The sequence below is a fragment of the Malaclemys terrapin genome, chromosome 9, assembly GCF_027887155.1.
Source record: "Malaclemys terrapin pileata isolate rMalTer1 chromosome 9, rMalTer1.hap1, whole genome shotgun sequence".
Lineage (NCBI taxonomy): Eukaryota > Metazoa > Chordata > Testudines > Emydidae > Malaclemys > Malaclemys terrapin.
Window position 1 is genome coordinate 10,915,492 of NC_071513.1, and position 15,486 is coordinate 10,930,977.

The 15,486-nt window shown below is 46.4% G+C and overlaps 1 protein-coding gene across 2 annotated transcripts in view; it reads right to left on the bottom strand.

The window, feature by feature from the left end:
• Window positions 1–15,486, bottom strand: part of CD99L2 (CD99 molecule like 2) — a 93,932-nt gene that overhangs the window by 9,043 nt on the left and 69,403 nt on the right. The window contains exons 7-11 of one of the 2 annotated variants that reach the window (XM_054039211.1): window positions 14,173–14,265; window positions 12,858–12,899; window positions 9,738–9,803; window positions 3,940–3,960; window positions 3,532–3,651 (exon numbers count right to left, since the gene is read on the bottom strand). In XM_054039211.1, coding sequence (XP_053895186.1) covers window positions 3,532–3,651; window positions 3,940–3,960; window positions 9,738–9,803; window positions 12,858–12,899; window positions 14,173–14,265 — 342 coding nt within the window. The remainder of the gene's footprint in view (window positions 1–3,531; window positions 3,652–3,939; window positions 3,961–9,737; window positions 9,804–12,857; window positions 12,900–14,172; window positions 14,266–15,486) is intronic. The other variant, XM_054039212.1, reaches the window with a different exon arrangement.

Consider the following 15,486-nt stretch of genomic DNA (forward strand, 5'->3'; position numbering starts at 1 on the left):
ATGTTATTCCTGCTATTAGTGCGAATCACTAGAAAACCAATGACCAAGGGGGCTGGGAAGGGAGACAGGGAAACAGAGTCTGAGCCTCTCAGTGCAGATCGCTCTCCTACTTGCTTTCGCGGGAATTGCGGGCTCTCACCGTGTCAGGCCCAGTGCGGCAAGGGAGCTGTAGAAGTGCAGCACCCTAGCGAAAGAAAGGCCTTGCTCCAACTGGTGAAAGAGAGGGGTGTGAATAATGCAGATGATGCTTTTTAATGGAGCCAGGTGCCCAGCTCCCATTGGCTGCATGGCACATAATTCCCTTAGGCTTCTTTGAAATTCCCAGCCTTACGCCAAGTCTCCTCTCGATAAGTGTGACCAGTAGGTGTGGAGTTTTCCCATGTAACTGCTCAGTAGCCTAGAAATACCAACATTGCTCTGTTTGACTGTGGCCTGTCAGAACTCCCCTAAATCATCTTGATGCTCCTAGGTATCAAGGTGATGGGGGTTAAAGTACAGAGAGGGGTAAAGGATATGGGGAAAACTTTGCATCAGTCATTGATAAAAACATGAAGAGTGCATGAATGTTCCAGTCCAAATGAGATCAAAAATGCAAACTGAGCCCACGCCCTCACCACTGGACAGACAGAGACACACACACACAGAGACAAACAACCTAGTGTTCCTTTGTGCTCCCAGCGCGCGGTCATTGCATAACACAGCAGCCTCCCCCAAGACATGTGTTTTGCTGGGATAACACCAAACACAATTTATGTTTTTCAATAAAAAGCCAGTTCTGCCACTGCTGACTGCTCTCAGATTTCTGTCATGCATTGCAATGCATCTAAGGCCTGACATTATCCCAGCATGCCATGTCTGATGGCTTAAATTAATCCTCCTTTATAATTAACTTTAATTTCCTGCTGCCTTTCTGGGCTTTGCTTCTTTCAGCTTCCCTTTTATCAAAGCCTTTATTTTTTATTATTTATTCTTTCCAAAATATTATTTAAATGGGGGGGAACAAACAAGGGCATTTTATTCTATCACATTCATTCGACTTTTCCTGCTGATCTAATTTTCCAAAACTCTCACCTGTTTGTCACAGCCCCAGCCAGGAAAATAGCAGTGTTTCAGGGTATGTTTCTGCCCCGATAGTGAAGGAGACACTCAAGGGATTTTAGTTGATTAATTTTAAATTAGCTTTTCTGGCTGTTTATAATACTCCTTGGAAGCCCCAGCAGTGGGTCCCACCCTGTGGGCTCCAGACCACCAGTGTTCAGATGTGAGCCCAGAGGTGGCTAGGGCTCAGTCCAGTTGCTACATCACATTAAAGGCAGCTACTTAAACTACACCAAGCACTTTCCCCAATGCTCTTCTCTATGCATACAACTGCTGTGGATGTTACATGACGGAGTGGGAGAGGGAGGTGGGTCAGGGGCTGGAGAAGTGTCCACAAACACCCACTCTTGTGACTCGCCCTATGGAAGGGTTTGAGAACGGTTGCCTAGGCCAGGCTCTTGCCACCGCTTGCCTTGGATTCTGCAACTCCCTCCTTTACCATCGCCCATTCCTAGGTCTCCAGCAGCTGCAGAATGCTGCTGCTCACCCTCTCTCTCACACCCAAAGGAACTCGCCTGCCCAGCCTCAGAGACAGACCTTTTAGAATCCCCCATGTGTTGCAATGTCCTTCCCCTTCTCTCAAGGGCCTTGTCTCCTCTCCTCTCCTCCCTCCACCTGTGTAGTGTGAGCCCCTTCCCACAACCTAGCTGTGCTTGGTGCACCTGCCATCTGGATTGAATAGCTTCTTTCCAAACCTCATCTCAAAATTAACTATAGCCCCCCCACCCCAGTAGCTACATCTCGGGGTGTCCCTCTCTGCTGTTATTACTTAACTCTACAACTGGGTTAGCTAAGGGGCAGATCCTGAAAAGTCTGTCCAGGGGAAGGAACTTACAGGATCAGGGCCTAATGCTGTGAAGTGTTCACAATCAAAGATGCTTTACAGAAACAGGTGTTGAAGTGTAATCCATTTCCTCCCTGAAACCGTCTCCTTCCGCTTTCCTTGCTTTTTGTAGGATTGCTCGTGGCCTACTGCATTCATTCTTTTCCCAATGGGAAAAAGAATGGAAACATTTATTTTGAAAGGCAATCTTTACAACTGAACTATACGAACAGCTGCCTGGGGAGGAGGGAAGAACCTGGAGCTATTAAATACAATTATGTGGATGCAATACTGCTATAGCCACTTCCTTTATGACTCCCACTGCAGGCTTTTTCCTTTTATAGGAACTTCTTTTTCCCAGCATGCCTTTCTGCGGTTAGTCCTTTAAATTTGACAGGCTCTAGAGAGGCCATTTTGGAATCAGCCACTGCTTGCTGTATCTCCTCTCTCTGCCTACTGGTAAGTTTTCAACTCCGGTTATATTTCCTCTTTTTTATTCCTCAGTCTATGGTATGTTCTTATGTCATTGGTTGGGTGCTGCAGTCTGGACAGATCCTACCCCAGGACAGTCTTAGGCTGTAATGAAATGCTGTAGAGCCATCACTTCAAGCTGGAAGAACATGCTGGCTGTTTGGCTTAAGCTTTTGAGTCAGGACTAATGTGTGTGTATGTTCAGTCAACAATTCCTTGTGCAGAGGCAGGGGGCAGCTCACACTGGCGAGGGGTGTAGCTGCTGGAGGAGCTGCCGCCCTTATCAAATGGTGGGTTTGAATAGTTTTGGTCGATCAAATGGTTAATGTTATAAGAAAAAAAACTTTCAGATCCAGAGTTCCTGCGTGGGGTGGAACAAAGCCGCCCCCTTGCAAGAGCTAGAGCTGACATATGTTGTTTCAATTTCAAATGAATGCTTTATCCTTACAACGTTCCTCGGCCTGCTATTGAGCCAGGTTTGTGGGGTGGGGATGTGTCTTCTCCCCCGCCACAGGGATCATTTCAGTCAATAATAATAAATACCACTCCAGTCTCTCCCATCACTCTTCTTGTTCCTGAATGTCCCAAGGTACAGCTTGGCTCCTGATGCTATGCCAAAGCGAGATTGTGATGGAGGCCTTGGGTGTATCCTGCCAATTATACACACAGGCTTGCTTCCCGGCTAGACCTTCTCATGTTGCCTCTGTTCCCCTCTCCTGACTTTCCCCCACTCATCTCCAGGGTAATGAGGGGAGCCCCTTTTCACAAACTGAGTCTTTTAGCTAGTTACCATGCAGAGCAGCAGCAGGGGGCTGATAAACAATTTGGGCCTCCTGGCTAGGAACACAGCCAAGCAGCACCATTCCCGTGAACCGATGCCGCTGGTGCTCCCATGCATGGTAGGTACCACAGCCCCGAGGTTACTGCAGTCTCAGGGTGTGTTAACTTCTCTGAGGATTCCAGGTGGGGTTGCCCCCCGGCAAATCCCTGGTGGGCTCTCCCCAGGGGCCGCAGCCCCCTCCTCTTGCACAGAAAGGGGGAGGGTTGCTGCACCTCATAAGGACCCACAGGCGAGGGTGTCTTTCCTCCTCTTTCCCCAGCAGGCTCTGTGCTCTGCTTAGAGCGTTTGAACCACTTACGTTGTATGCTGAAGCAAAACTTCTTTTGCTGATAGGAAATGTAACTGGAGACGGCGCCAACCAATGCCACGACAAGAGCACTGGCTATTCCTGCTATTGTCCCAGTCTCGGCGGTGGTGCCTACAAAGCAGAGGAGCGGATGTTGTGCTTAAATACGTATCAGGGTCCAAAATGATTATTCCAGGGATCTAGCTGTTCTCTCCCTTCCCCCAGGCTACCTGGGCTACTCTGTAGACACTAGGTCTGGCCAGGATTTCTCACCCATAGCCTCTTAAGCAAACTAGTCTGAGAAATGTGATGGGCAGGGACAGGGGCCGGGTGTTTGCATGTGTCCGTCGCTCGGAGATGCCGTGATAGCAGGGTCGGTCTGGGGCTGAACGGAGCTGGGCTTCTGTCGTCGCTACTTACCTGCATCGTAGTCGCTGCCACCTGGAAGAAAGACAAGGGGCGTTAGGGCTGATGCTGCCAGCATGGGATTCTCAGTCATTGGTGCCTGTTGGGGATCAAAGCCAACAGCAGTGCTGTTCCTAATGCAAGGGCCTCAGGTCTGCCCCCCCATCACCTGACTGAATCTACTGCTTTCAGTAACCTGCGCCATGCCCTGCAGCCTGCCCCAGCCAGGGTGGGAGGAAGGTGGACTCGCCCCACCCCCTACTGCAAACGCATCCTAGAGCTCCCCTGTTCCGAGGGCGGCAGGCCAGCCACCTGGGCTCTTGAATACAGACTATGCCCTGGTCTACACTACAGAGTTAGAAACAGCTTACGTCAACCTAACTCTGTAAAAAGCAACAGAGGTCCTGTGGCACCTTTAAGACTAACAGAAGTATTGGGAGCATAAGCTTTCGTGGGGAAGAACCTCACTGCTTCAGATGCAAGTCATCTTGCATCTGAAGAAATGAGGTTCTTCCCCACGAAAGCTTATGCTCCCAATACTTCTGTTAGTCTTAAAGGTGCCACAGGACCCTCTGTTGCTTTTTACAGATTCAGACTAACATGGCTACCCCTCTGATACTAACTCTGTAAGTGTCTACACTAGAACTTCGCTCCCGTGGATGTAACTCACCCGCTACACCGACCCGACTTCACCTCCATGAGCGGCGTAGAGTCAGTGTCTATGTCGTTAGGTCAATGACACTGCCTTGGTTACATCGACTGTGGCTGGCTTTCAGAAGCCATCCCACACACCCCACACTGACAGTGTCGTCAGTGCAAGCGCTGCTGGTGAGAACCCGCACTGCCGACACACAGAGCGAAATGTAGACACGCACAAGCGATGTAATTACTACGGCGGCTGCATGCCGACGTACGTTAGGGCGACTTAATTTTGTAGCGTGGACGTGTCCTTAGAGACCCAGGACCAGACCAGTTTGCTCTTCTGTGTGCCTGCCCCCGTGGAGCCTAACCTCCACCCCGAGGCATGTGGGCAATAGAAAATGGGACAGGCGGGCGGGGAAGGGGGAGGTGGAGAGGAGACCAAGAATGAGAGAGGAAGAGAAACCAGGCTGAGAATAGATGGCAGCAGCTGTGCAGGCACAAGGTCAGGCCCAGTGGCCAGCCTGTCATGTACTTAGTCCTCACCCTGCAGCACCAACCCCTGGTGTGCCAGGGCAATGGGTGCAGAGCTGGCAGCAGGGCGCTCTGCTCTCACCGCAGCCCCTCTGCACTGGCTCTGGTGGAAGGGCAGGTACTAGGAACCTCGGCGCTGCCCACAGCCGCTCTGGGGGGCAAAACACCTGGTGCTCGCTCCCCAGCATAAGCAGCTCCCCTCCCCCACAACTGCTTGCGATGGCTCCTCTGCTGACCCTGTGTAGCATGCATGGAGGAGACACCCCCCGCACACACCCGCTCCGCCTTCTCTCAACAAACCAGCAGCGAGGGCCGGGGATGTCCATGTGAAAGCACAGCCCACCTGCGGACACAGCTACCTTGCTGTGCTACGGCTGGCAGAGCATGTAGGCGGTCTTCACTCGGACAAACAGTGGGATAAGTAACACACAGTAGCAACTCTGCTGTACAATCCTAGCGGAGACATGGCTCTGTAGGGTTTACTGAGCGGCAGCTAGGCGAGGTTGACCTCACGGTAAAGCTACAGGTGCCATGTCTCCACTAGGGTTTTATGCGCATGAATTGCCCTGGCTGAAAACACACCTGTCTTGGCATTGAAGACCGTCACAGAGGGGAGAAGAGCGGGGCCGTGCTTTCTAACTACCATCTCCTAGCACAGCAGGGTAAGGGGCTGCCAGCCTGGCCCAGGATCCTCGAGCTGACAGCCACCTTCATGATCCTACTGTGACTTCAGTGATTTTCTCAGTGTCGGTGGTGGTGGTGGGGAGGTGACACTTGCAGGAAAGCAGCAGTACGAAACACGCTGTTGTGTGACTGCAGACCTGCACGCTAAGGTAACCCTCGTATTTAATTAAACAGCTGCTGGCTCAGTAACACTGCGTTGGGCTATAAGTGGAATTGATTATAAATTTAGCGCGGTGCAGTCAAAGGCAGGCTTTACAGTTGCTTGTGGCTTCATTTACACGTATCTGCACTCGAGTCTAGAAAGCCCGGCTTCCTCTGAGACAATGCCAGGGTGACTCCAATAAAGGCTTTTTGGTGCCAGGCTGTGGGTGGGCGATGAAAGAGGACCTGCAAAATGAGAGATGCTTGCAACACACGCAGCTTGAAAATGTATACACCGGGGAAGGGGCATGTGGGAACTGACCACCCTCTAGTCTACTCCATCCCTCTGGTGACAGGCTGACTTAAAACAGTTCAGTACATTAATCAGCCTCGCACTTCTCTTTCATGGTGCCTCCATTTTCTTATGTTCTGAGAACTAAGGTGCTATGAAGTTATGCCACGTGTGCAATACGGGGGAGGGGGGGAGAGAGGGCAGTGTATGTGTATGATGCACATGAGTGTAATAACTACTGGCTCACTGGAGCCAAAGCCTGACACTACACCGGGGCGGTAAATCTCTAGTCAAAGGAGAAGATCTGGCTGGAGGTATGAAGAGCTAAGTGGCTTCCTTCCCCCTTTTTCCAAGGATTAATTAGGTCCCCACGCTGACATAGGCACATGCAGCAGAACCTAGTCCTACAAAGGTCTGAGTACCCTAAAGCCCCATTGCCTCCAATGGGAACTCAGAGTGTTCAGCACCTTGCAGAATTGGGCCTGTAACAGCTGCTCAGAGATTTGACAAGCTGTGTTTAGCAGGCGTTTATACCAAAATGAGTCGACTCTCCAATTCCAATTGGAGCCAAAGCAGCGACAGGATTCAGTGCCCAGGAAGGAATCCCGGTGAGAATTCTCCCATTCCAGCAGAGAATCCCACCTGTGATGTTCCTTATTATTTTATTGCATCTTCTACAAACTGTGACGCAGTGACCTTTATTCAGGATGCACTTCGGTACAACGGGACCCGCGCTACAGACCGTAGCTCAGAATCAGAACCTGGCTTGCCAGACCTATTCATTCTTTCACCAGAAGGTGGGATCAGTTCCAGGGATTTGATGACTCTTCCTGTCCTTTCTCTTCACTTTTGTTGTGAAGACTTAAGACATCATACATATTATCAGAGGAGCCACCTTCAGTGGGTAGTCCTTTCTGTATGGCAGATGAGCTCTCTATACCCTATTCCTGTGCTAAGCAAAGTTTTGTGCATTGACTATAAAGGGATGGTAACTGACATACTATATAGAATCCCACAGCATACTTGCATTGTCAATAGAAAAATGTGCAGCTAAGCTCCAAGGAATCTTTACTTAGCCTGAAACCTATTTAAAAACTGCTTTCCCTGGAAAAACAGGGTTAGGAGGAAAAGTTCCCTCCAAATTCTGCAGTTAACAAATCACTGTAAATAAATCTTGAATTTATGGAAGCGGGTCAGCATAGTATTAATTACTCCAATGCAGTTTGTCTTTAGCGCAGTTTGTTGACTGGGCTGGTAGTATTCATCCTTTGAATTTCCCTATTTTAATATTTAATAGTGTGGATCTTCACAAACATGCGGCCTGATGTCTTCATCTTAACTCTCAGTAAGCAGTAGTGAGTGGTTGAAAGTTGAGGGAAAGCTTTTATCTTTTCTACCATTTTCTGTATATTCAAAGTATTAGTTATGAAAGCCAATTCCCCAAGCCAGTTCCCAATGCTGTGGGACTCTTGGCCTTAGCTACACTCGGAGTTGGATCATTCCTCAGAGCACTTTCCAACCCATAGACGAAACCAGTACTTCCTAACTGATGAAGCGAGGCCTCACCCAGCACCCGCTGACATTAAGGAACATTGACTTCAACAGGAGCAAGAGCACATCCTGACAGTAGGTCATTGCTCAGGGTTCGTCCGAGAAGGCAGATGCTATCTTGTAAAATGCAACTTTTAGAAGTTTAGTTGATATCCCATTAAAAATCACTCCTCAAATAACTTAAAGCTAATTAAGGAAACTAATTAGTTGGGGGCAAAGGAGGGGGGGGGCTGAGTCATAAATTGTAACTGTTTTTGGAGTTAAAGAAATCAGTGGTCCAAAGGTCTTCCCCTTCCCGCCAGTGGGCTACAAGTTTGTTCCTTGCCATTCTCTTCCTCCAATGTCTCAGTGGGTAATTCAGAGATTCATGTTAAAAAGGCTACTCTGGCATCATGCCACAAAGGAGAGGTGATTGAAGTGACCTGCGGACAAGCTTAGGGTGGCATCTTTTATCAGCAGAGCCGCTCTTCCTCCTGTACTGCAATCCATGGCATCCATACAGGACACAGTGCTAATAAAGGAACAAATTCATCTGCATAGGTTTCTCCTCCTTGCATTCCTAAAACTTCCCCTGGGCTTGGAGGCCATGAAGGCTGCAGACACCCTGCGTTCCTCTCTCCTTTGCTTTGCTGGGATGAAGCTAACGTGCCTCTTTGCCAGAGCTAGCCATGGTCTTTCCCCATGCCCATAATACACTTCTCCTTTGGCACATTTCCTAGCTTCAAGCTAGTTCTATTGGGAGCAGGAGATCCAAAAAGGAGTCGCATGCTCTTTCTGGAAAGTCTCACTGCAGAAATTTTCAGCATCTGAAACTACCTCCCCATCAACTTTCTAAGAGCCTTGCTGACAATAATGCTTTTCTATCTCCGTTCCATGAAAGGCCTTAGCAGGGTGCTTGATCCTAGTCTCTGTTTCCACCAACATCTCTTAGCTCAAGGACCAGGACTCGCTCATGTTGTCTGTTAGTGATGCAAGGCTCTACTACAGCGATTTAAGTACAACTTCACACATACATGTGACTCCTTATCAGTCTCATTTTACACTCCAGTTTCTCCACTGCCTTTTGCACATACTAGATTAGCTGCTCAGATTATATTACAGATGCTTTCAGTGGGGCATGAGAACTGGGGAAGGCTGGCTGCCAACCTGCCAGGAGGAAGGGGTGGAAGTGAGTGTGAAAATCTTGCACCTGGATTGGCTGCCAGCTGCTGAATGACAGATTCATCCATACCGGTAGCACCCACATCATGGAAAACAGGTGATTTGGGGACTATTAAATTAAATTAATGGAGATATCCTATTTCCTAGAACTGGAAGGGACCTTGAAAGGTCATTGAGTCCAGCCCCCTGCCTTCACTAGCAGGATCAAGTACTTATTTTTTGCCCCAGATCCCTAAGTAGCCCCCTCAAGGATTGAACTCACAACTCTGGGTTTAGCAGGCCAATGCTCAAACCACTGAGCTATCCCTCCCCCCAGACACTGCAGATGTGTGGTTATAGGTGACTATAGTGCACAGTGCAGGTAATTCTATCAGGCATGAACACATCATGGTACCTGAGCACAACATTAATACCTAGGCCACTGTGTTGCTTAACATAATAACAACGATGAAAGAACAACAGTTAAATGAATCCAGCTTATGTCTTTGAGACTAGTTATTCTGGACGTAGATTGACTTCACTTTGTTTCTCTCACAAACAAGTGAAAATGAATGCTGTAGCAAGATGTAGCAATATTAAAAAGATCTAGTACCACACCTAGCACAATGGGACTCTGATCTTCATCGGCGCATGTAAGCGCTACCACAATGTAAATAACGATGAAATACCATACATTGTCCACTAACTACACCCTCTATCTCAGTTCTATCACCATTCCTAGTCTCCAGATGGAAGGGTCATACTGTGTATTAACTGACCCGGGGTATAAACCAACTATACTGGACTTGGTCAGTAGAGTGTAAAGACCTACCTTTCTTCTTATCAGGATGGTACTTCCCATCGTCCAGAACACCGGCCAGATCGTCATCTGAAAATGCTAAAACAAAAAAAAAACAAAAAAAGTGCTGACTTCCTGTAACTTAGACATTGCAATATGTTGCATGTTCAAGGCCTTTTATCGAGTTGTTCAGCTACATCTACTAACCCTGGTAACCAGAAAGCTCTCTGCTAAACCATCCAGAAGGGTTGCAGGTGGCACTTGTTGGATTTGTAGAGAGCAGGAGAGGGTGAGAAGCTGATAAGCATCAGCAATTAGGTATCTCGCTGAAATGTTACTTCCCTGACAGTGCCCACATTGTGCTTTGGGAATGACAGACCTGCTGGGATACGCAAAAGGGACAGTGTCTCTTGCTTACAAATCTACCATCTATTACACAGCTATTCACTTAATGCCACATTTGAGCTGCATCACCTCTATGCAGACGATATAATTTAAGTGCAGTCTGTCTTCTGAACTGAACTTCATAAGTATCCCAATTCTGAATTCAAGAGGAGCTCCCATCTGTGTGGACATCTCACCGTTTCACTGTACTCCAAGTTCAGGAATGGCAGAGATTAAGAAAGTCCCACTGGTCTATTGTCTGTTAATACTTTCTATTGGTGCTCATGCAGTACTTGCTCGGGTCTGGTACATAATTGTATTCACAGAGGCTGATTTTCTCATTTAACTAGTAACTGAAAATATTAATACTGGTTAGTATGAAACCACAAGACATGGGCGGGGGGGGGCGAGGGGAGGGCGCGAAGAGCATGCAAGGGGAGGGAGGCTGGTTTGCCAAAAGAATTAGTTCAGCAATTTCTCTATCTACTCCCAGATGCCTTTCATTGGCTTTATCCAACTTGAGCACTAGGGCCTTATTTTTGGGCTGATCCAAAGCCCATTGAAGTCAATGGCACTGACTTTAGATTCAGGCCCTTGCAGAAGTCTTGAGCACCTCCTGTTTGTGGGCAAGGCCAATGCTCAGCTCCAAGAAAAAGTCAGGCCCTTGGCTCTTCAGAATGGTTCTCATTGCACTCGTGTCAGCTGGTACAAAATGGGCTCTGGACCAATTCTGGCTTGTGCAACCCCTGGCTGCCTATTGAAAAAGTCTTCCATGGAGCAATGCAGAACCAATTTTAAGTTGTACCAAGTCTGCATTATTTACAAAGGAGAGGTGCGTAAAGTCTCTCAAAATTCAATTGTAAGTGAGCTGTCTCTGAAAAGGCCTCCTCATCCAAAAGTCCTGAGGGGAGTGCCTGAACCACCAGGGTGGGGATGTCTCAATCTTTTTTGCTTGAAGTTCCACTCTGTATAAATAAATCAATATTCATTGGGACAGAGCTGGACAATGAATGATTTTATAGTCCAGTGGTCAGGATACTTCCATGGGATATGGGACACCTAGGTTCAAATCCCTGTTCCAAACCAGACAGAGTTGGGACATGAACCCAGATCTCCCACACTCAAGAGAAGTGCTCTAACCACTGGACTATGGAATATAAGGGTGGCACCAACCTTTTCTGTGAGAAGAGACTGACTGACAGATGCCTGACTCCAAGAGAGGGTTCGTGGCTGTGAATCCAGTATTAGGCATTTAACTCTCTCTGGAGGGGTTGGGCTTAGGCCCCAATTGTCTCCCTGGGCATTTCCTATTGGCTACTTTAGGCAGCTCCCCGTTTAGTATACTGGCTTCTGTGAATTCTTTTGATAGGTGTCCAACTCTCTCTGTGCATTATGTGGGGAGTCTGAGTACTTAATTTGGGGTTGTGAATCTGGATTCCTAAGGCCTTGTCTACACTACAGGGGAAATTCAATCTAAGCTACGCAATTTGAGTTACATGAATAGCGTAACTCAAATCGACGTAGCTTAGATCTACTTACCATGGGGGCCACACTATGCAATGTCGATGGGAGATGCTCTCCCCTCGACTCCCCTTACTCTTCTCGATCTGGTGGAGTACAGGAGTTGACGGGAGAGCAATCTGCGGTCAATTTTGCGGGACTTCACTAGACCTGCTAAATCGACCGCCGATGCATTGATTGCTGTGCATCGAGCCCCCAGTAAGTGTAGACAAGCCCTAAGTTAGGCACTGCAACGTTCAGTATTACAACACCTAAATCCCCCTTGTGAATCTAGTCCTGAAAGCTCCTGAAAAGTACAACATGGGAATTGGAAAACAGGTGCTTTCCTCAAAGAGTTAAGCATATTGTGTGTAAGCTACAAGCACATACTGAGTATCCAAATTGCATCCCACAGGCTTGGCAATGTTTAAGGAAACCTTTTTCTCCCTCAAACAGGACTTAACTTCCTTGCTTGTTTGAGCTGATGTTCTTTATTTTTTATTAAACCTCTCTTGCTTAAAAGTAGCTCAACAGACAGTGTTTAATGAAAATAAATATGGGGCCTATTTTAAGGGTCACGAGATCTGTATTTCACAACATACAGTCAGCAGACTTCATGTACAAAAAGACCTTCAGTCAGACTCCAGGCATTTTATTGAAGTAATAAGAGCTGGAGGCAAGAGGGAGTTTTCAGCAGGTTGTTGCACTATCCCCGTTCCAGCCCTGGTGGAATGCTGCTGTGCTCCTCTAGTTTTCAGTTGGTGTACAGTCCCTTAGGAACGATTGTCAATTGACATAGATTAGAACAACTCCTAGGCTGCTCTAACCAATGTGGATGTGCAGGGCAGAGCATAACGGCTCCCTGAGAGCCCCACTTCTCTCTTGCACTGAGCAGATCTGGACAGAAAAGAGTATCTGACCTCTCATCGTGGGATGCTACTGCATTTGGGTTTTTTTTTTTTTTTTTAAGTGTTACTGGAGTATCTCCAGCAGAAGGATTGTGCATGAACACATTTCTAACACAAGTAGCTGAGATAAAATCACTGAGAAAATAAGTTTAATATATGCAAAATTGAAATGGAGAAATACAAAACAGTCTTGAATTAATAGGAAAAATAGTGTAGATATTCAAACCATTACATTCCCAATTTATTTTACAGATAGAAGAGGAGTAATAGAAGTTTTCAGTGCTTAGTAAAGCGGGTGCCAGAAAGCTGAGATTCATAAAAGGAAAGAAGTACGGCTGGGAGCCAGTACAAGACTCCTTACCCTGTTTTCCACCTCTTGAAGGGTTATCTTTACCTTTCGAGCCTGGAACAGGATTCTCTATTCATTAACTGATCACAGAAAACAGCATTTATGGATTTAGGATTTGCAATAAGATTAAAAACAAAACTAACAAATTGAATGGAGGCCAAAATGTAAGTTGTATCAATGCTGATTAAGATGGGGTATAAATTACCATGGGAGAGGCTAGTTTTTGATACTTGGTACTAACACATTGACTCTTTAGATTTTCCTCAATTAGTCTAATATATTTGATTTCAAGGTTTGTTTAAAGTACTTGCAAGTCACCTAGCTAATAAAATCTAATGTAATATCTGTTTATTAATTACACAAGCCGTATAGTAGTTTATTCTATGCAAAGGTTGTGCAAGTCTTTTCTAGATCGGTGCTCAAGGAACAATAACCGCAGACAAATGAGTCTCCACCTGTAATATTTTGGGAATGGAAAGAGGCCTCCCAGCCCAGTTAAGTCCAGCCCATATTCTATATTGGGCTGGGAATTAGGACTGCTCTGGATTTGTGTGTCTTGATAATGACGAAGAGTTAAAGGGCACGTACCATTCAGTCAATAAGCTATCAGGTAGGGACAACATAGCAGACCTGCCAGTAGCTCATGAGTCACAGGGACAATAAGAAATAAAACAAGGGGACAAATACGTAAATGTGTAAATAGCCAATGAGACGCTAGGCAAGGCCTTTAATACAAAATATATTCTCTCACTTTAATTAATTCTGCAATACCAGATTTTCCCTCCTCATCCCTCTTTATGGGCTTGATCCATTGATTTCAGTGGAGAAAGCCCTGAATTTGCAGAGTCCTATTTGGCCTTTAGGTATGTGTGTGCCACTCTAAAGAGGGAGAGGGGGAGTTTGTATGCTTTATCCAAGGGAAGAACTGGGCCTGTCATGTTTAAGGGAAAGACAGGGAAATGCCATAAATTTACATGAGAAGCTAGAGGAAGAGCTAATGCTCTGAAAAAGCCAATCTCCAGCTCTTGCAGCTTTAAATCTCTCCTCTTCCTCCAACTTTGTCATTTGCAACAATTCATTGCTTAAATGAAAGGATGCACTGAACAATGAAAACTACGTATCGACTTGATGGAGGGATGGGAAGCGCCCTTCATCTGATGTAAACCAGCACAAGCTCCACTGTAATCATCCGAAAGGGAGGCGCTGTCCCAGGGGGTCTATTCTGTTCATTCCCACTGTTTTTTGCATTCCCCCGAGTCGTAAGAAAAAGGATAGACAGCTTTACGCTGCAGGATCTAGCGCAGAGTAAGAAAGTTAATTTACGTACCTTCACCAGGTTTTACATTTGGTTTCCCACCGCCTTTCCCATCATTCTGATCATCTAGTGCATCGGATAAGTCAAAGTCTGCAGGATCCTTTGCTATAAAATACCATACTGGTTACTATCTTGGACCAAGAGTTCCAAGGTACTTCATTCAACACTCCTTGATCTAATCCCTTAGTTCTGACAAAGGTTCTTAAGAAAGAAAATTCTCAACCCTGTCAGACAGTGTCAATGGGAAAGATGAAGTAACTGACTTTTTTTTTTCTTTTTTCAGTTTAAACATATAATATCATGGGAGATATTTGCAATTCATTTGGTTTTGTGCTCGCATGCTGGTGTTGTGATAAATGTCATGTTCTTCTTGCAGAAATTGTCTTGCATAGTGGATCAAATGCCAGGAAATCATATAAATCAAGTAGGAGAGAAAAGGGCAGAACGAAATAGACATTTCTATGTGTTCAGAGTGTGGAAATAAGGCAGGGGGAGGGGGGAATCTTAAAGGACAAGGAAGTATTTTCTGAGATGCACCTTTACTGACTGAAATAGTCAGTAGTGGGGAAAAACAAAAGGATAAAGGAAAACACATTGCTGTGTATCCTGAGAATTTAAGTTTAAACAGAGAACTGTTCTCTGTTAACTGTTAACTTGTTTATTAAATGACTACTGCAGAAATGTAACCGAGCCAATTGAATTTTTGTGACTCTTTCACTGGTGGGAAAGTAAGATTGCTCTTTCAAAGCAGAGCAAGATTTTAAATCACCAAAACTCTGTCCACAACACCTGGCAAAATGATTGGCTCTTAAATAGTGCTTGGTGTCATTAGGTTTCAGAGTTAACACCCCACTGAAACACGTGGGAGAAAGTCTCAGCGACAATGTTTCAGATTATCTGTCTAGAATCTTGGAGCTAAATTCACTGCTGGCATAACCAGGTACAACTCCACTGACGTCTCCATTGACTTCAGTGGGGCGCCTGAAACAGCGCTTCATTGCTTTATGTCTGGAATGTTTTCTTCACAGCCATCAGGGCTATACACAATTTGCTGGGTTTGTTTTTAAATGCGAAGTAAAACTCTTCCAAAGTAGCTGGAGCTACCAGCCAGGACCAGCTCAGTGTGTCCATGGGGTAAAGGTGGATACACCAGACCCCCTACTTTCCAGGACTACTGAGTGAACAAAATAAAAATAGGATGCAAATAAAAGGGTCTGGGGATAGGTGAGGCAGAAGGTGAGTGCTTGGAGAGGTTGTGGCTTGCTTCCACCCCTTCTCCAGTTTGTGCACTGCTAGCTTCTCCTCCTTTGGAACTAGCTCTTGACG